The sequence below is a fragment of the Prunus avium genome, chromosome 2 (assembly GCF_965620075.1).
Source record: "Prunus avium chromosome 2, drPruAviu1.hap1.1, whole genome shotgun sequence".
NCBI classification, from domain to species: domain Eukaryota; kingdom Viridiplantae; phylum Streptophyta; class Magnoliopsida; order Rosales; family Rosaceae; genus Prunus; species Prunus avium.
Window position 1 is genome coordinate 4,215,818 of NC_142285.1, and position 19,256 is coordinate 4,235,073.

A 19,256-nucleotide genomic window follows, 5' to 3' on the forward strand; every position below is an offset into this window, starting at 1 on the left:
ATTATAAGGGCCAGTTTGGTTCAAGGTTTAGGAGCTTAGGAATGGGTTTCAAATTGCATTCTCATATTTGGTAAGTGCACTCTTGGGAATGCAATTTTGGACGCATGGGTATATGGACTTCCCATGTAGGGGGAATTTCATACCCTTGGCTTACCTTGAGCAACTTTTTCCCCTCACTTGGGAAAGCATTTAATGCAATTTTTTGGATTAACTAACCCATGTTATTATTTTTAAATACCACTTTTGCTTAAAAACTCTTCATATTAATAACTTTTAATAATAATAAAAAATCAAGAGTGTTGTTGGAAGACCGAACAACTTTTCATTCCTAATACTGCACAAACCAAATATGAGAATGGGAGAAAATGACATTTTCTAGTCCTCATTTCCCAGCGTTCCCAAACAAGGAAATGAACTTCTTCATTCTCATCTTGTGGGATTAGACATGTGAAGTTTATTCCTAAGAAGTTCAATCTGCGAACCAAACGGGCCCTAAATGTTAACCTAAAGTATTGATATACCCTAGTCATGTAGTTCCTAGCTTGAATTCCTATTGTTTAATTTCAATAGTTAGTTGTCAATGTAAACTTTAGCTGCTTAAGTGGATTGTGATCCATAAATAACATATGACCATCCATATTGCCTATTGACTTTGATCTACTATTGGTTGGGCGGGTAACCTTTTGCATTATGTTTGCTTAATTTGTGTGCATAATTTGGCTGTTTAGAATTGTTTGGCTGGATATGTGTAATTATGTTGTGGACATGTGGTTGTTAACTCTCGATTTCGATCAAGAAATTTCTTATTGTTTCCAACTCTAATTTCATTTGCAGCGATGTTGCTTGCTATTGGAAGGAGTAAAAGACATAGGCATTCTGATAAAGGTGAACAAGTCATGAAAACATGATCGTCGAATATTGATGATATGCATCCTGAGAAAAAAAAAATCAAAATGAAATTTGGTTTGCTTTGGTATTATAAATATACCAAAGGCTCTTTCAACTCCATGCATGCGCTGCTGCACCTGCAGTGCTTGTTTCTTTTTTTCATGTTTTTTTTTGTTAATGCGAGGGCCCAAAGAAAACAACGTCATTTAGCGCTAGGTCTTTAATAAAGCCTCAGCCCCTTTAGTTTGCACAGCCAGACTCCAGTGCCAAAATTAACCCCCAATTCATTATTTCTTCTTCATTTAAACAAACCCCAACTCCCACCACCTAGTGACGGATCTAGAAATTTTTCAGCGGAGGTGCAATATTTAAAAGGATGAAAGCTCTAAAAAAAATTATTTCAAATGCTCTTAATTTAACCAAAATCAATACCAATTAATCTAATCAAAATCAATCTCAATTAATCTAACAAAAATAAATCTCAATTAATCTAACAAAAATTAATCTCAATTAAATAAATGAATCATAATTGATCATACCTCGAGTCGTGCATAGCCTCTTTTTGCTTAAGTTTGCTACTGATCATACAAATACAGAGAGCTAAATCAGAAAAATAAAAATAAAAATAACATTTAGAAAAACTCTAAAGACCATTTAAAGACTACAGTGTGCCCCTTGTAAACTTAAAAGAAAAATCCAAAAAGCCTTAAATTAAATAAATAAATAAATCCAAAGAGCCTTTTGCTACTGAAGAAGAAAAACAAAACCAGACCTTGTTGTTGGGTTTGCTTTGCCTTTGCTGAACAAGAAAAGTAAAAACAAGATATTTGTATTTTTTATTTAGAAATTTGTTTGATATCAGCACATTAGTGCAGAGATTGCTGTGAGTACACTGAGCCCTCTCAATCCAAAATTCTAATACAATCGAGCCCTCTGAATCCAAAATTCTAATTCCTAGTTGATTAATTAGTAATTACATTTGAACAGTGGATGGTAAGGGTTTAAGGCTTCTAAACTTGGATTGGACGATCGTTTTCCATAGAAGGTAAGGTTTTTTCTTCACTACGCTGTTTCTTTTTCTTTTCTTTTTTTACCCTGGTCCAAAACGACGTCATTTTGGCCAGGGCTTTAAAAAAAAAAAAAAAAAAAAAAATTGCGTAGTGCACTGTTGGCACAGTAAACTAAAAAAACCTCTTTGAGGCATTAGGACGAGCACATGGCAGGCGCACTAGCAGAGGGGCAGTTTCCAGCTTCTTCCATGGCTTTTCCTGCAAGGGGAGGTGCAACTGCAACTTCACCTCCTTGTTCTTTTGTGGGTCCCCCACTTTGCTACCACTTATTATTGATAAAAAGCTCTAATTCAAGTAATTTTTTAACTCTAAAACTTTAATTGATGATAACGTTAGTTGAAATTTATAATGAGTTATTTGATGAATATTGACTGATGTGATTTTCATCTAAAAAAAGTTTCAAAACTTTTACACCATGACCCGTTGAGGTAACAATCCTAGATCTGCCACTGGCCAGATTCTTTAAAATTGTGTCATAAACTTTTTGTATGTTGTTAAGATGAGTGTACCGAATTTATAGAAATATAATGAGATTTGCATTTCCCCTAGCAGCAGTAAATAGTATGGTGCAACTTTCTTTCGTTTAAAGTGTCTTATTTATGTATTTTTTCTGAAAGTTTGCTGCCATTTAAACTTAGAGAGAAAATGCAAAAGGAAAGGAAAATGTCAAGAGAGAGGCTCAGTGGGCAAAGCACAAAAAGTGAAGAGATAACAACACAAGATAAATGTGTGCCATTGATAGAGCTCTTTTTTTTTTTTTTTGGTAACTGAATAATTCCATTAGGCACCCACCAAAAAGAAAGGGAAGGAACCCAAACAGACAGAGCAGCAAAACAGGCTCTAACAGAAACAGAGCAAGGAGCAAAAAGCTCTAAAAAAACCAACTGAAAAAACTAGCAAAAAAAACGCCAAAGAGAGAGCCACAAAAACAGAGTTAGATCATAGCCATAGCAAGACAGCAAAGCTTCTTCAGACGCATCGCAGAGGCAACAGGCGTCAATATGGTCAGGATCCAGAACAGCAGTCGAGGCTAGTTACGGAGGACATGGAAGTCCATCCCGAGAGAGAACATGAACTAGAGAGGATGGGGGTCGATTGACCCAAACTTCCGTACCCATCCCTCGGATTGCAAACGCCGCCGCTGCATCAGCCACAGCATTGGCTTCTCTAGGGACCCACTCCCAGCGAACACTAGTAAAATTCGATTTCAGTTCCTGGATACGCCCCAAGGAAGGGTATAGCTCCCATGCTCCCTTAGTGATTTTCCCCAAACAGCAGTTGATGAGGGGTTTTGAATCAGGTTCAACACAGATGTGAGAATAGCCTTTGTTAGCAGCAAAGGAAAGACCCTCAATAACAGCCCGAGCTTCAGCATCCATAGCAGAAATGGACGTTGTCCTGCAAATTTTTCCACTCTTGAACTCCCCCTGATGATCCCTGATAATTATTCCGATGCCAGTGTGCCCAGAGGAACTGAACCATGCCGCATCAACATTCAGTTTCAAATAAGGGGCGGGGGGGACTTGCCATATTGTGCTTCTCACAACCTCAGATTCCCCCTCCGCGTCACCATTTATGGCTCCAACCCTTGGAATGGAGGAAATAAAATCAGTCCAGGAATTCTTTGCATCCTGAATCACCATGCCCGGGTTAGGAGGCTTGTGCTCGAAAATGGCTTTACAGCGAGCCTTCCAGATGCTCCACATAACGAAGGACATCACGGTAACCACACGATTAACCTCATCCTTTGATGAGCCAGGGAGCGATATTAAGGATAATATCCAGCGGTCAAGGCTTGTCACTTGTTGCCTATCCCCAACGTACCCCAGCGGGCTTCCGAACCAAACTCCAACCACCCATGGGCACGTAAGGAGGGCATGCTCAACCGTTTCAGAATTTACCTCACAAATAGGACAGATGGAGGAGCAGGGGATACGGCGGCTAGCTAAGTTGGCTTTTGTTGCCACAGAGTTTCTCACAGCGCGCCACAGGAAGTGTCTAATTTTTGGTAGAGTTTTAGCGTGCCAAATCACTTTCCATATCTTCTTTTCCACCACTCGGGAACCAGATGGTCTACCCACATTGCTCAGGTTTGTCAGATTACGTGAGAAATGATAGCCAGACTTGACAGAGTATTGCCCATGTTTATTGAGAGGCCAGATAACTCGGTCCATACCTGCACTACTGCCAATCGGGGTGGAGCAAATTGCAGCTTCAACTCTTGGGGAAATAAGGTGCCTAATCGAGTCTAGATTCCAAGACCTTGTATCAGGATCAATAATTGTTGCTACCCGCACCTCTTTGCACATTTCGTTATTTATAGGGCATAGCGGCAGATTAACTATGGAAGGATGAAGCCAGCGATCATGCCACAAACTAATATTCTGACCATTTACCACTTGCCACTGAGCGCCTCTACAAATAACCTTAATCCCCTCCAGGATGCTTGACCAGCCCCATGAGGCCCTGGCGCCTTTTTTAGCATTGAGCACATCTCCATTCGGGAAATACTTGTCTCTGAGGATACTGGCCCACAAGGAGTTTGGATGCATGAGAAGCCTCCAACCTTGAGCTGCCAGCAGAGCATTATTAAATTCACTGAAGTTGCGAAAACCCATACCCCCTTCCATTTTAGCAAGCCCCATATTCTCCCAGCTTAGCCAATGGACCTTGTTGGAACCATTTGATTGCCCCCACCAGAAATTTCCAATAGAAGAATCCAATTCATGACAGAACGTAATGGGAAATTTAAAAATGGACATAGGATAAGCCGGAATGGCCTGGACCACCGCTTTGATTAACACTTCTTTCCCGGCCTGAGAGAGAAGGAGATTTTTCCAACCATGCATTTTCCCACTGATCCGGTCCTTCACATATTGCAGAGCACCTTTCTTTGACCGACCCCACAAGGTAGGAAGGCCTAAATAGGTCCCAGGATTCTCAACAACTCTCATCCCCAACAAGGTACAAATGCTGGTTTTAACATCTGGCGGAGAATTGGAACTGAAAAAACAACTAGATTTTTCCATATTAATCACCTGCCCCGAGGCCATGCAATAGCTGCGAAGAATAGACAGCATATTGGTACAATTGATGGGGTTTGCACGCAGGAAAATCAAAGAGTCATCAGCGAAAAATATATGGGATATATTGGGGCCATTTCTACTGATTTTGAGGCCTTGAATAAAACCTGCCGCACAGCCCTCATGTATCATAGAGGAGAGAGCCTCACTAACAATAAGAAACAGGTACGGGGACAGGGGACCGCCCTGTCGTAGTCCCCGCGAAGGGCGAAATTGCTTTCCTGGTTTACCATTTATCAGCACTGAAAACTTCACAGAGCACACACATTTGAGAGTGAGAGCAACCCATTTCGGGTCAAACCCCATTTTAATCATGGCTGCCTCAAGGAAATCCCATTCCACCCTATCGTAAGCCTTACTCATATCCAACTTCACAGCCATTTCATACCTCTTAGGCTTTTTTAGAAGTTTGAGGTGGTGAAAAACCTCATGGGAAATAATTACATTATCCTGTATCTGGCGGTTGGGGACAAACGCACTTTGATGATGAGAGATTATTTGCTCCAATATGGGCTTCAATCTGTTTGCAAGGACCTTAGCGAAGATCTTATACGAGAAATTGCAGCAGCTAATGGGACGGAATTGGCTGACAGATTCCGGATGGGGAATTTTTGGGATGAGAACAACGTTTGTTTCGTTTACCTTTTCAAGCTCAGTAGTTCCTTTAAAGAAATCATGCACAGCACCCCGAATTTCATTTCGAATTGACTCCCAATATGTATGGTAGAACAATCCTTGGAAGCCATCAGGGCCAGGGGACTTCAAGGCTCCCATCTGCTTGGCAGCCACATCAATTTCCTCATCAGTAAGGGGCGACAGAAGGGTCTCATTCATTTCTGGAGAGATAACCTCCTTAATGCAAGCTATGGCGTCCATGAAGTTGCGCCTGCCACCCGTGGTAAAAATGTCCTGAAAATGATCTTCAATAGTTTTACGGATATCCCCCTCATTCTCCACCCACAAGTCATTAACAGATTTCAGCTTTAAAATTCGATTAGTCCTCCTTCTTTGAATGGTAGTATGGTGAAAGAAGGTTGTATTACAATCACCATCCCGTAGCCATTTCACTCTTGAGCGTTGATGCCAGAACTTTTCTTCATAGGACCATAGCTTCGACAGTTCTTGCTTCGCATGCTCAATTTGAGGGAGATTGGCTTCCCAATCCAATTGCATCACAGCCAGGTGCTCGCGTAATTCGTCGATTCTTTTTTTATTGTTGGGAAAGCGATTCTTGCTCCACTTTTGAAGTCCACTTCTACACCAGTTAAGGCCCAAGCACCATTTATCAAGCCACTTTGATCGTCTAGAAACTGCCGCAGTCCAATTATGTTTGACTACCTCTTTGCTTTCGAGTTCAGAGGCCCAGTAAGCCTCAAACTTGAAGCACTTATTTGCATGTACCCTGTTCGGGCAAGAGTCAATCACCACAGGGCAGTGGTCTGAGCCCAAAGATGGGCAGTGGATAACAGTTGTATTTGGCCAAAGCTCCTGCCAAACGAGATTAATCATACCTCTATCCAGCCTCTCTTGAACCAGCCCCCCATCGAAACGGTTGTTTCGCCAAGTAAATTTTTGTCCTTGAAAACCCAAATCAATCAATCCAACCTCATCCATGAATTGTCGTAGATATCTTGGGTGGTATATCGAGGCATCTCGACCACCACTTTTTTCAAAACTCCACAGGATTTCGTTGAAATCCCCTGCACATAGCCATGGGAGACATGTTTCTCCCCTCAAAGAGTTCATCTTTCGCCAAAAACTATCCTTCTCCTCTCTATATGGTGTCCCGTAAACCCAAGTAGCACGTCGAGGACTATCGCCATCATTAGTAGTGATAATGGTATCAATTATATGCTTTGATGAGTTAAGGATTTGTACGTCAAGATCATCGTCCCACCATAGAGCCAGACCTCCCGCAATTCCTACGGGGTCAGTATGCACATAGTTTCTGTAGCCAAACCTCCTCCTTATTGCATTTAGCGCATTATCTTTCATCTTAGTCTCCATAAGAAAGACAATGGCGGGCCGATACTTCCGGGTTAGATCACCCAAATTCTGGACTGTCAGGTTCGGTCCCAGTCCCTGACAATTCCATATTAAGTATATCATGGCGATTTTGTGGCTGTTGAGGGCCAGCCGCCACCGCCCCGGGAGGGTACTCCCGAATTCCTTGTTTCCCTCGTCTCTATACATCCTAGTTCAGTTCCATAATACTCCTCGATGGCTACCTCCATCAGGTTATCATCTTGGCTTGGTCTATCCACGATCTGCTGTTCTGAGACTTCTCTTATGACCACTCCTCCCGCACGTTTCCCTGTGCGCATAGGTGAGGATTTGCCCTTTCCTTTACCTCCACCACGTCTAGTTCTGCCGCCACGCGATGGGAATTGGGACTGTGCTATCGACAAAGGTGCAGGGCTTCCCTGTGGTGATTTCCTTCTTTTTTTAGGGCTACACCCATTCTCACCCCACTCATCTTGGGCAAGGCGTTTGAGACCCATGTTGTTAAGGCCATGTTGAGAGCTCGCTGGAGAGATATTGGTGTTATGGTTTGAATCAGTGTCGAAAGGGTTCCTGAAAGTGGGTTCTTCTCCAAGAAAACAACCATATTCCTCCATTCTGGGTGATCGTGTGCTTGGCCCAGGTGAGTCCCAGTCCATAATATACCGGTTGCCAATTGTTATTTGGGCCCTCCTTAGCTCCAATACCTGCTCAAAAGACATCGGGCCCCTCCAGTTAGTGGGCCTCTCGAGTTGTGGTGGGATGTTGTGCTCAAAGAGGGCAAGGCTATTATCAAAAGTTTCTGTTGTCTCCAGTCCATTTGGCCCAAAAGTATGAGCATCTAGGTCACGTGGCATGGACACAGTAGGTGGGTGACTACTAGCATCCGTAGGATTGTCGGTTTTGGACTGAATTCTCTGACCATGTACTGCCACTTCAATACTCGTGCCCATGATCCTTCTGGCGCGCGCCTGTCCCAGCAGTGTCCTACTAGCGTCAGAGGGCCGTTCCATGTGTTGCTGGCTTCCTTGGCATGTCCCTCCCCATTGCCGTTGGATGTTCTCCGTTTCCCGGCCGCCATTTGGCCCCGTTAGCCGATGACCCTGATCTCCGGCTTCGCCTGCCCTTCGTCTACCCCCAGTTGGTGCTCGAAATTGAGCCGGAATGGGTTCGGGTCTCACAGGTTCCACTGCCATCCAATTGCCATATCCAGATTCACCTTCGTCCGGGATGTTTGCAGGTGCAGATGGACAAGTGTTGAGCTTGTGACTCAGTCTCCCACACCCATAGCAGAAGTCTCCTAACTTTTCATAACAAAGTTCAACCCATGTTATTGTGCCATCTCTGCGTGGTAGCCAAAACCCTTTCACCAGGGGGTTTCGAGAGTCTAAATCAGCCCTGAACCGCAGGTATCCCCTGCTACCCCCCTTATCCTCAAGGGTTATCACATCCCCAATTTTTTCTCCAATCTTTCTTGCACACTCTTTGTTCATCAGATTGAAGGGTAACCCGTGCGCTTGCACCCAGTACTGCACCATATGGGTTGGGAGCTCCTCCATTGCCATGTCCTGTGGCCAGAGCTTGACCGAGAAGCAGTGCCTCATTACTGACCACGGGCTGCTTTCCACTATCTGATCAGCTGTGGCTTCGTCTGGAGCCACAATTGAGAAAATATTATCTTTTACATGTGATATTTTTACCTCACCAAAAGTCGACCAAGCCTTCCGCAGGATATTTTTTATTGCCCCAATATTAGGGATTTTTGAAGCAATAATACACCCCACCAGTTGGACCCCAGTATTGATACTAGTGAGGTCAAGAGATTCCTCCAGATGGAGGATTAGTTCGTCTGTAGTAGATCTCTCCATAGCAAAGTGGGGGAATCGAGATATTTTTCTCGGGGAAAGATAGGTTTGGAGCCCACTAGGACTAAAAAAATGGAGTGGGAAAAAGTTAGAGGGACGAGGTAGGACTGAGAGAAGTGGATGAATATTAGGCTAGGGAAGGGTGAGGTGAGGGCTAGGGGTTATTCCCACACTGATATCGACACTGGCCAAGATGAAAACTTGGGGGGACTGCTACTCGAGCAGGGGTTTTCTCATTTTAGAGAGAGAGGCTCTCATTTTAGAGAGAGCAAACTGATAGAGCTCTGTGTGTATGTAGCCTATCAAAATTGGGCTTGGGTTGCTTGGTCTGGCTACAAAAGGTTATAATTTTATCATTCAAACCAAGTGAATGGTGAAATTATCAAATGTGTTGAGATAATGATGGACATTGTTCAAAGAATCTAAGGTTGGCCATAACTGTAAGGTGTTGTTTTTAGCTTGCTAAACCTACATAATCTTGATTTGAAACATTGTTACCTGAAACGGGGAAAAAGAGGGGACGTGGAACAAAAACGGGCTCGGATTTCACTAGTTTCTATGGTATAGAATTTGAAGGGGTAGGCATAGTCGGTACAATATTACAAATCGCAATTCATGTATTGTATTAATTCGAAACGATGTATTAGTAGAATTAACAACAATTCATTTATTAATGTATCATATATTGCACATATGTTAATGATACATGTATTAATATATCATGTATTGATGTATAACTTAACAACAATTCATATATTAATGTATTATATATTACACATATGTAGTACGTTAATGATTAGATGGTATCATTATATCAGAACATGTATCATATATGGATGGACTAGTGGACAATAATTAGATGAATCATCCTACACATCTAATCATTATATCGGAAGATGTACCATTTATGGACTAATGGATAATAATTTGATGTGTTTATGTTCAAAACTGGAGGACCAATAGTGGGCCCAAACTTAGATCTTACCGAACGACAAGATCTAAGCACCTCCAATCGTAACACCTGTGACAACTTTTCGTTTTCTTGTTTATCCTCTTTACTAAATGTAGTCATGTTATGTCATAAAACAATAGGTCCTTACTTAAGAACTTAAGAGAGGATTTTGTGTATGTAGAGGCAGAAATTCTATATCCCTAACCATTACTTGTTCTTTCCACTCCCCAGTAACCTCATCAATATCATATGAGCACTAATCTTTTGCCTCAGTTTAAGATTTGTTCTTAATACCAGTTTGTTCTCCTAATATTTTGTTCCTAAAAATTTTTTGTGGTTCTTTTTGGACTGGTCATGAATTTAATTAATGTTCAGAAAGGATTAAGTTCAACTTTTCACAAGATTGTATTGAATTTATCATTTGCTGGCTTAACATTTTGTTATATATTTTATGCACTATGATATTTCTGTATTGCTCCAAGTCTGTCAGACTAAGATATTTGAATTCCTCTCATCTAGAATTTGATTATTAGACCATCTCCAACCATGTTGGGACTAAACTCAAATTTCCACCCTCCAAAATACACTATTCATGTATTTTCAGGACTCAAATTTTTTTTTCCTCCAACCTTGCAGACTCATAATTTGAGTCCGCAACTTTATTAAATTGTTTAAGAATGATTAACCCCTAAATTTTTTTTCTCGTTAATTTTTCTTGACATTATTTTTGTTTCAACATTCGTAATTTAATTTTCTAAACATTTTAACCTAAAAAAATTAAAATTCCAAAACATAATAGAATTTCACTTAAAAATAAAAATATAAGGATGAAAGTAAAATAAAAAAATATAACAAAGGGAGAAAAAAAAAAAAGATTTTTGGTTGACACAAATTATAGCTGTTGGAATATTTTTTTTTTTTTTAAAAGAAAAAGAGCACAGCATAATTTTGAAAAAGTAGCCATTGAGATTCAATCAAATGGCCAGCTTGTTGCAAAACTCACGTGGGGCCAGCACTTTTAGTTGCTCACGTGGGCTAACAAGGAAAAAACAAAGAAGAAAAAGCAGATTTGGGGCCCACAAACATTATCAGTCCAGGCAATAGTTTGGGTGGAATTCCAGTCCAAATTTGAGATTTCTCAAATTTCCACCCCTCCAAATATATGGGTTGGAGAAATTTTTTGGACTCAAAACCTATAATTTGGGTTTCCACCCATTGGGTTGGAGATGGTCTTATGTCTTCATTTTACTTACATTTTCTTTGCTCTACTTGTAGATTTATGTCCGAAAACTCAGTTCAAACACTTGAAGCAATGACGGACTGGACCTATGTCTCCAATTTAATTGGAGTTGTCAAGTCCAATCCTGCCCACCAAACAAGTATTGGGTCTCATGATTGTGAAAGATGGATTGTGGATTTGTAGCGCAATTTGCATCTATCATCATCAACATTATCTTCTAATTAAATCATATCCAACTCAAAAGTCACGTAACACTTGGTTTATTCATCATATCATCAATCAAAACAACCAACAAAGTTACACACCCAACCATCATCGTTGAGTCCTTATTTAAAGCCATCAAGTTGGTGGTTAGTAATTTCATTATAATTTCATTTCGATAGAAAAATAATAATAATTGTCTGCTTGGGTAACATATTTCAATAATGTTATTGTCCTTGTATCGTTCTCTACGGTTTTCAATTAGTGCACTAAATCCATCTCCAGCTATAGGGCTAAATGTAGTCCATGGCTAAAATTTTAGGCCCCCAAAATATTAATTTTTTAAAGAATAGTGCAAGGCTAAATTTTTCCATCTCCAACCATGCAGGGCTATATTTTAGGGTCCTTCATAATTTATTATTTTGAGAAAAACTATGGTACAACACTCATACATTCCACAACTATATATTGTTTAATTTAATTAAACTACTATTTAGAGACAATATTCCATATATGACATGTATACGTTGATAAGAACAAGATTTCTGATAAGATTTTGTGTCCACATGGCTCGATCATGACCCATAATTTTTTATAATTTTTTTAAACAACACCAAACATTTAAAAGCGTGAAGACATTTAAAAAAATAGGATGGGTTTCAATGTTTGAGCTCAAACGGTCATGAACAAGAATTTTTTACAATTTTTTTTAAACAACACTTGAAAAGATTTGAAAAGCTGACCACATTTATTTTTATTATTATTTTATAAAAAAAAAATTATTTTATTAAAAAAAAAAAAAAAAAAGGGAGTGGGTAGGTCTCACCTCCAACGGTCATTATCAACAATTTTTATACTTTTTTCTTAAACACTACGAATTGAAATATTCCAAAAGGCTTTTAAAAATCTATATATATTTAGCGTGCTTTAATGTGGCTGTTGAAAAGCAAATGCATGGGTCCCACTACAAATTTGGCCTATTCCTAAAGCTGGGCTACATGTGGCCTAGTTGAAGGGCTAAAGGGCCAAATGTGGCCCTCCAAATTTGGCCAAATTTTTGTTTAGCCCATGACTGGAGATGAGTTTTGTATTATTTTAGGGCTATATTTGGGATATAGCCCATGGCTGGAGATGGCCTAACAAAAATCCATGACCAAGTTGCGATAAATAAAAAAAAGTATCAAATATCAAATATTCAATACTGAAGCCACATCTTTAAAACAAAACCTCAAAAAAATAGCTTAAAATGTTTGGAGATAAGAAGAAATGTGACAAATTTTTACATATAAATTGATGGCAAAAACCAAATTGGAGGTTGCTTCAACTTCTTCATCTTGGTTTTAGCATGTGCAGGATTAAAATCCTTTGACTTTCTGTAAACGGACAATATCTTACCACATGATCACAATCAGTGTAGAAGTATATGTAATTCGACTCACATCCTTGAATTTTTGAAGCCGCGACAGATATTGAAGAATTATCACCCACAAACAATGCAAAATCACCAAAGTCATTTTTCTCAATCCACTCATGCTTATCATAATTCAGTTTGAAAATTCTAAATCCATTTGTCACACGGTAATGATATGTATAAGTACTACAGCAGTGAACCAACAACAACTCTTCCTCATTTGAACCCACAAGGTATAACGTCATATATTCTTCTGTTTCAGAACCATGTGCCACCTGATTTATATTTAAGATGTGCTGAGTAGTATATTTAAAAGCAAGAAGTTGGCTCTCACAGTTTGTAACACTACATTATGGCAGCTCCAAATGATAGCACTTAAGGCTGCCCCCAACCAATCTGCAAATTCCAAGGCACCCATGCCTTTCTAAATGACACCATGTGGACTACGCCTTCGATTCGGCCTTAATGCCACTATCAAATGGCATTCATGGACATACATTGCTTACGGAACCTCATGGAGACACTTCTCCATTATGGCACTAACAACATCTACCGAACTAGAGCTCTTGTGCGACGCCTCCAAAATAGCACCTACGACACAACCAAACGACACTTCTTGGGCGAAGCCTCTCACCAATGGCACCCATCAATTGCTAAATGACACCTCCTCAATTGCTAGGCAACAACCCAATTGCCAAACGACACCTCACCAAATGTTGAACAACACTTTAGTAACACTTCTCCATCTACGACATCAACCTACAACATAAGTTGGAGACATGTGGACAACAACTCTCACATCGGAAACTTGACTGAATAAATTACAACTTATAATAAGTAATTCCGCTTCTAATAACACCGAGGCCTTTTGTGATAAAACCCTCCACCTACTAGGCATTGTAGGTGGTTAAGTTGGGGACAATATCGGTATTGCTAATAGTGGGCCGCTAGCCCCTCTCTGAAATTTAACATGATATCCGAGTGGGTTGATTGACTAGGTCTGAATTTGGCATTTACCACTACCCAACATGTGGTGTTCATACGTTGGGCTTGCATATTTATCCTTACCCAATACGTGGTGTTCACGTGTTAGGCTTGAATGTTTGACTACGACATGGACTTGGCTCCACGTGTGGCCCATTATGTGGTGGTCCCACGTGAGGGGGCGTGTTGAAGAATGTAAAGTCTCACATCGAAAACTTGATTGAATAAATTACAACTTATAATAAGTTGTTCCACTCCTAATAACTCTGAGGCCTTTTGTGATAAAACCTCACACCTAATGGGTCTTGTAAGTGGTTAAGTTAAGGACAATATCGGTGTTACTAGTAGTGGGCCGTTGGCCCGTCCCTATGAAATTTAACATTGTCGATGTGGGACTCCCTTCTCCTTGCTTAGAATGGCTTGGGAGTGCTTGGCCAAATTTGGTACAAATAAGATGAATCATCCTACAATCATTCTACAAATGTATGTACTTGATTTTAATTATAATACATGTACCATATTGTTGAGGGTCACTCCTATAAATATGTACTAGTGGATTGTTCTTAGTCAATGATTAGAAAAATATTTCAAAGATGATTTTTGGAAAAAGAAAAAGAGAAGTGCAACAAGTAGAAGATGATGAGGTACATTCAATCTCATCTGATGAGAACCAAAATGAGGATATTATTGAAATTACCAACGTCAGTCAATCTCAATCCTCTAACAAAAATTCTAGTCAACCGTCTAACAAGAAATGTAGTTAGTCTGGTGAAATGGATGTCAAACCATTACTCAATAAAGTGACATCTGGAAAGAATCCAAGTGGTGCGAAGTCATGGACTTGCAAGCACTGCGACAATAAGTTTAGAAGTACACATACTCGCATCCATGCTCATTTCTTGGGTTCTCAACTTGGGAAAATGTCTGATATAGCTAGATGTAAAGATGTGTTGAATAATCATGAAGAATTGGACAAAATAGGAAGAAAAGTACAATATGCACAAGTGAAAAGTGATTTTTTATTTATTTCATTTGTTATTATTTTGATTTGGTCAAACTATTTCCTTTGTTATTATATATTTTTTTTAATCATAATACTTATTTTTTGTATTCATTTATTGTTTTTAAGGTATTGTTTCTTCTTTCAAAACTTCTACGTTGATGAGGAGACAATCCTCATCCACAACGAGACCAATCCAAGATGCGTTCAAAACTATGGATAGAGACATGGTGAATATCAAGGTTATGAGAGGACTATACGCTAATGACATATCATTCAATGTACTAAGTAACCCCCAATTCCATGAGATGGTTATATCCATTAACAACGGTCCCAAGGGATATAAGGCTCCTTCATAGGAAGAAGCTAGAACTGCATTGTTGGATGCAACAAAAAAAAAATAGTGTTGAAAGATAATTTGCTCCAATAAAAGATACATGGTATAGTCATGGAGTGTCCATTGTATCAGACGGGTAGACAAATGTAAAGCATAAGCCACTGATCAATGTCATTGATGCCAATAACAATGGTGTTATGTTCTTGCGTGCACATGATATGTTAGGGATTGAAAAGACTAGTAAAGAGATTGCAAGCCTCTTGCTTGAAGCAATTGAAGAAGTGAGGCCATATAATGTTCTCCAAGTAGTAATTGACAATGCAAGTAATTGTGTCATAGCTGGGAGAGAGATTGAAAAGGTGCATGAGCATATTTTTTTTGTCTCCATGTGTTCATACCTTAAATCTCATTTTTAAAGATCTTGCAAAAATGTTTGAGTGGCTTACAAATATTTATAAATCTGAAAAGTCAATTGTCAAATTTTTTATAAACCACACACATGCTTTGGCAATTTTTAAGAGTGTATCACATTTAGAGTTTTTGAAAGTAGCTAAAATAAGATTTGCGTCACATTATATCTTGTTAAAGAGGCTAGTTGATTGTAGAGCAGCACAACAAACTACTGTTATTCAAAGAGCATGGAAATATTTGTTGAAAAATTTAGATTAAGGCAAAAGAAATTTAGCTAATGTGGTTCAAAATACTGTGCAAAATGATAATTTTTGGGAACATGTTGAGGTAATATTAGATTTCACAAAGCCAATTTATCTGGTGGTAAAATTTGCTGATGGTGATGACCAAAAGATAGGTAAAATTTATGAAAGTATGGATAATATGCTTTGCGAAATAAAAGATATTATGGCAAGTGAAATATATGCCAAACATTTTCCTGAGGTTGAAGAAATTGTGGCTATTTTTAATTTTAAGTATTTTCAAATTTCGTTTTGTTTGTTTTGAAGTTTCAACAATAAACTTTAATTTTTGTTTCTACTTGCAAATTTTAATTATGGACTTATTTATTTTTATGAATAAGTGGTTTTGTATTTACTCAATAAGTTATGTATTTTATTGGGATATTTGTAGAAATGTCACCTGAACTTATACATCAGTTTCAATTTGTCACCTTAAAGAAAAATTTAAGCCAAATGTCACCTTAAGTTTTCAAAATTCATGATTTGTCGCCTGACTTTAACATCATCTAATTTTCCATCTATTTTTAAGGGTATTTTAGTCTTTCCAAGTAAGAGGGTTTACATAGCTTTATATTTAAATTATATAAAAAAGAGGGTTTACATATTTGAAAGACTGAAACAACCTTTAAAATGGATGGAAAATTGGATGATGTTAAAGTCAGGTGACAAAAACTTAAGGTGACATTTTGCTTAAATTTTTCTTTAAGGTGACAAATTGAAACTGATGTATAAGTTCATGTGACATTTCTACAAAAATCCCTATTTTATTTGTTCAATGTATTGAAAGAACCGTGGCTTTCCTTCTTCTTTAGAAATTCTTGAACAGTCCCGTTCTCCTGGACCCTAGGGTCCAATGAAGTTTTGATCACTCACCCTTGGATCTAATCTAAGGGTTGAGAAAAAAAAAACTAATTTAAATATCAGTATGTCACTGTTTTATTATTTTTACTGTAGAAAATATTAATTTAACTTGAACAAAAACAAAAACTTTAAAAAAGAAAAAATCAATCCAACCAAATGACGCTCTTGGAATCCATTCGTCCAAAAAAAATCCTCTCCGAACCAAAAATCTTGCTTCCCCTTATGCCAAGAGACCAAGAATCAAACGTGGGCTCATCAGCTATAGCACTCTCCCTAGTCCCTCATGTGCCCTCGATTGCTTGTCTGCTGTCGGCGGTCAGTTACTGTTCTGTAGCAGCGACGTCGTCTATCAGGTACTGTTCTCGCCTCTGGAACTGAGTCGTTAAATCTTTCGTTCCAGATTGATACCGTACCGCGATTGGGTACGCTCAATCCAGGTCAAAATTCGTAGGGGGTGAGCGAATTAGGCAACTATGATTTGAAATCTATCTTGGATTCTTCTGCAGTATAATTGTTTTGTATTTTCTCTAATGGGTTTTGGGTGTTAAAAGAGTAGCATATTCTCCTTTTGCGGAGTAAAATGTGCAAAAGAATAGGAAGTTGATGGCAGCAGCGGAAGCAAGGGCTGTGTGGCAGAGAACAGCTAATCGTTGTTTTGTTCAATAAGATGCCAAAAGAGCTCCCAAATTAGCTTGCTGCCAATCCTCATCTTCAACAACTAAGCAGGTTGATGCAGGGCCTGCAACTGTAGCAAAAGGGCCAAATCATCCTGCTGCTGGCTTCATGCCTCTTAATAGGAATCCTTCATTGTTGCGCTTCATCTCTTTGTCGCTCAGAGAATGCAGGCTTCTGGCGTAGTGCAAGATCACAGAGTGACAGTGGTCAATATTGGATCACCATGAGTATAAGATGGCCGAGGCTTCTAACACCCACGAACCTCTCTCAGATTATACGAAAGCAGAAAAACCCATTAACAGCTTTCCAAATTTTCAGTGAAGCTAAATGCAAATACCCCAATTACCGTCACAACGGTCCAGTTTATGCCAACATGATCAGCATACTCGGAAACTCAGGCCGAATCAATGAGATGAAGGAAGTAATTAATCAGATGAAAAACGACTCCTGTGAATGCAAAGATTCAGTTTTTGTTTCTGTAATTAAGACCTATGCAAGAGCTGGGTTTCTGGACGAGGCAGTGTCTCTTTTCAAGAACATTTCACAGTTCAACTGTGTGAATTGGACGCAGTCTTTCAATACCCTTTTGGAGATTATGGTGAAAGAGTCCAAGCTTGAAGCAGCTCATCGTATTTTCATGGAGCATTGTTGTGGATGGGAAGTGAGCTCTCGGGTTCGGTCCTTGAATTTGCTTATGCTTGCTTTGTGCCAAAAGGGTCGTTCAGATATTGCACTGCAAGTTTTCCAAGAGATGGATTATCAAAATTGCAATCCGGATAGGGAAAGTTACCGGATACTAATGAGAGGGTTGTGTGAAGATAAGAGGCTGAACGAGGCAACCCATTTGTTGTATTCAATGTTTTGGAGGATTTCTCAGAAGGGTTGTGGTGAAGATGTTGTGATTTACAGAACCTTGTTAGATGCCTTGTGTGATAATGGGCAGGTTGAAGATGCTGTGGAGATTCTTGGTAAGATATTAAGGAAGGGGCTCAAGGCCCCTAAGCGGTTTCGCCACAATCTTGATCTCAGCCATTATGGTAATGGCGAAGACACGGAAGGCATTAAGCGTTTGATCAATGAAGCTCTGGTCAGAGGTGGGACACCCAGTTTGGGTAGTTACAGTGCTATGGCAATCGATCTCTACAATGAAAATAAGATTGGTGAGGCTGACAGAGTACTAAAAGAAATGCAAGACAGAGGCTTTAGGCCAACAGCTTTGGTCTTTGAAGCAAAGGCAGCCGCATTGTGTAGGGAAAGGAAAGTTGTTGAAGCAGTGGAGGTGATTGAAAAGGAGATGGTGGAGGCAAACTGTGTTCCAACTGTAAGAGTGTATAGTGTTGTGGTAAGAGGCCTTTGTAGCGAAGGGCAGTCTGTTTTGGCCATTTTGTATCTGAAGAAGATGGAAAAGCAGGTGGGTTGTGTTGCAGACAAGAAAACCTATGGCATTTTAGTCGATGGGCTTTGTGGGGAGAGTAGATTTCTTGAAGCAAGCAGAGTATTGCAGGAGATGTTGATCAAGTCACATTGGCCTTGTGCTGAGACTTACAATAGAGTTATTACTGGCCTTTGCTCAGTGGGCAAGCAATATGAAGCTGTTATGTGGTTGGAGGAGATGACGAGTAGGGCTATGCTACCGGAATATTCTGTATGGAGCTCATTGGTGGCATCTGCGTGTTGTAACATGGCCAACATTGCGGTTTGCTCCGACGCCTATAAGAGGCTAAAGAGTTCTTGATTTCCATGTAGTTAGACCAGTTGAAAATGGTTAACATGCTTTGTACACTTCTTTGCCCCCTCTTTATTTATGCATTTTTCATCATTTGGGTATAAAAAATTTCATATTTAAATAGTTGAGTACACCAAAATTTATAACGAAAACCATGTCATTTTTTCAATTGAAGTTTCCATATTTTTGGGTAGCATTGTGAGGGTTCGTTTCATTTCATTCAATTAGCTTTCCTACTAACCTCCCCAAATTTGTTAGGTGTCTTTCCAC

At 39.4% G+C, this 19,256-nt stretch overlaps 2 protein-coding genes across 2 annotated transcripts; one reads left to right on the forward strand and one right to left on the reverse strand.

Moving 5' to 3' along the window:
* Nucleotides 1-2,992: 2,992 nt before the first annotated feature.
* LOC110766692 (uncharacterized) lies at nucleotides 2,993-7,150 on the reverse strand. Its single transcript, XM_088248469.1, has one exon. The coding sequence runs from the start codon at nucleotides 7,148-7,150 to the stop codon at nucleotides 2,993-2,995; it is 4,158 nt and encodes a 1,385-aa protein (XP_088104595.1).
* Nucleotides 7,151-16,724: 9,574 nt separating this feature from the next.
* Nucleotides 16,725-19,042, forward strand: EMB3101 (Tetratricopeptide repeat (TPR)-like superfamily protein). Its single transcript, XM_021953164.2, has one exon. The coding sequence runs from the start codon at nucleotides 17,484-17,486 to the stop codon at nucleotides 18,993-18,995; it is 1,512 nt and encodes a 503-aa protein (XP_021808856.1). The 5' UTR covers nucleotides 16,725-17,483; the 3' UTR covers nucleotides 18,996-19,042.
* The last annotated feature ends 214 nt before the right edge of the window (nucleotides 19,043-19,256 follow it).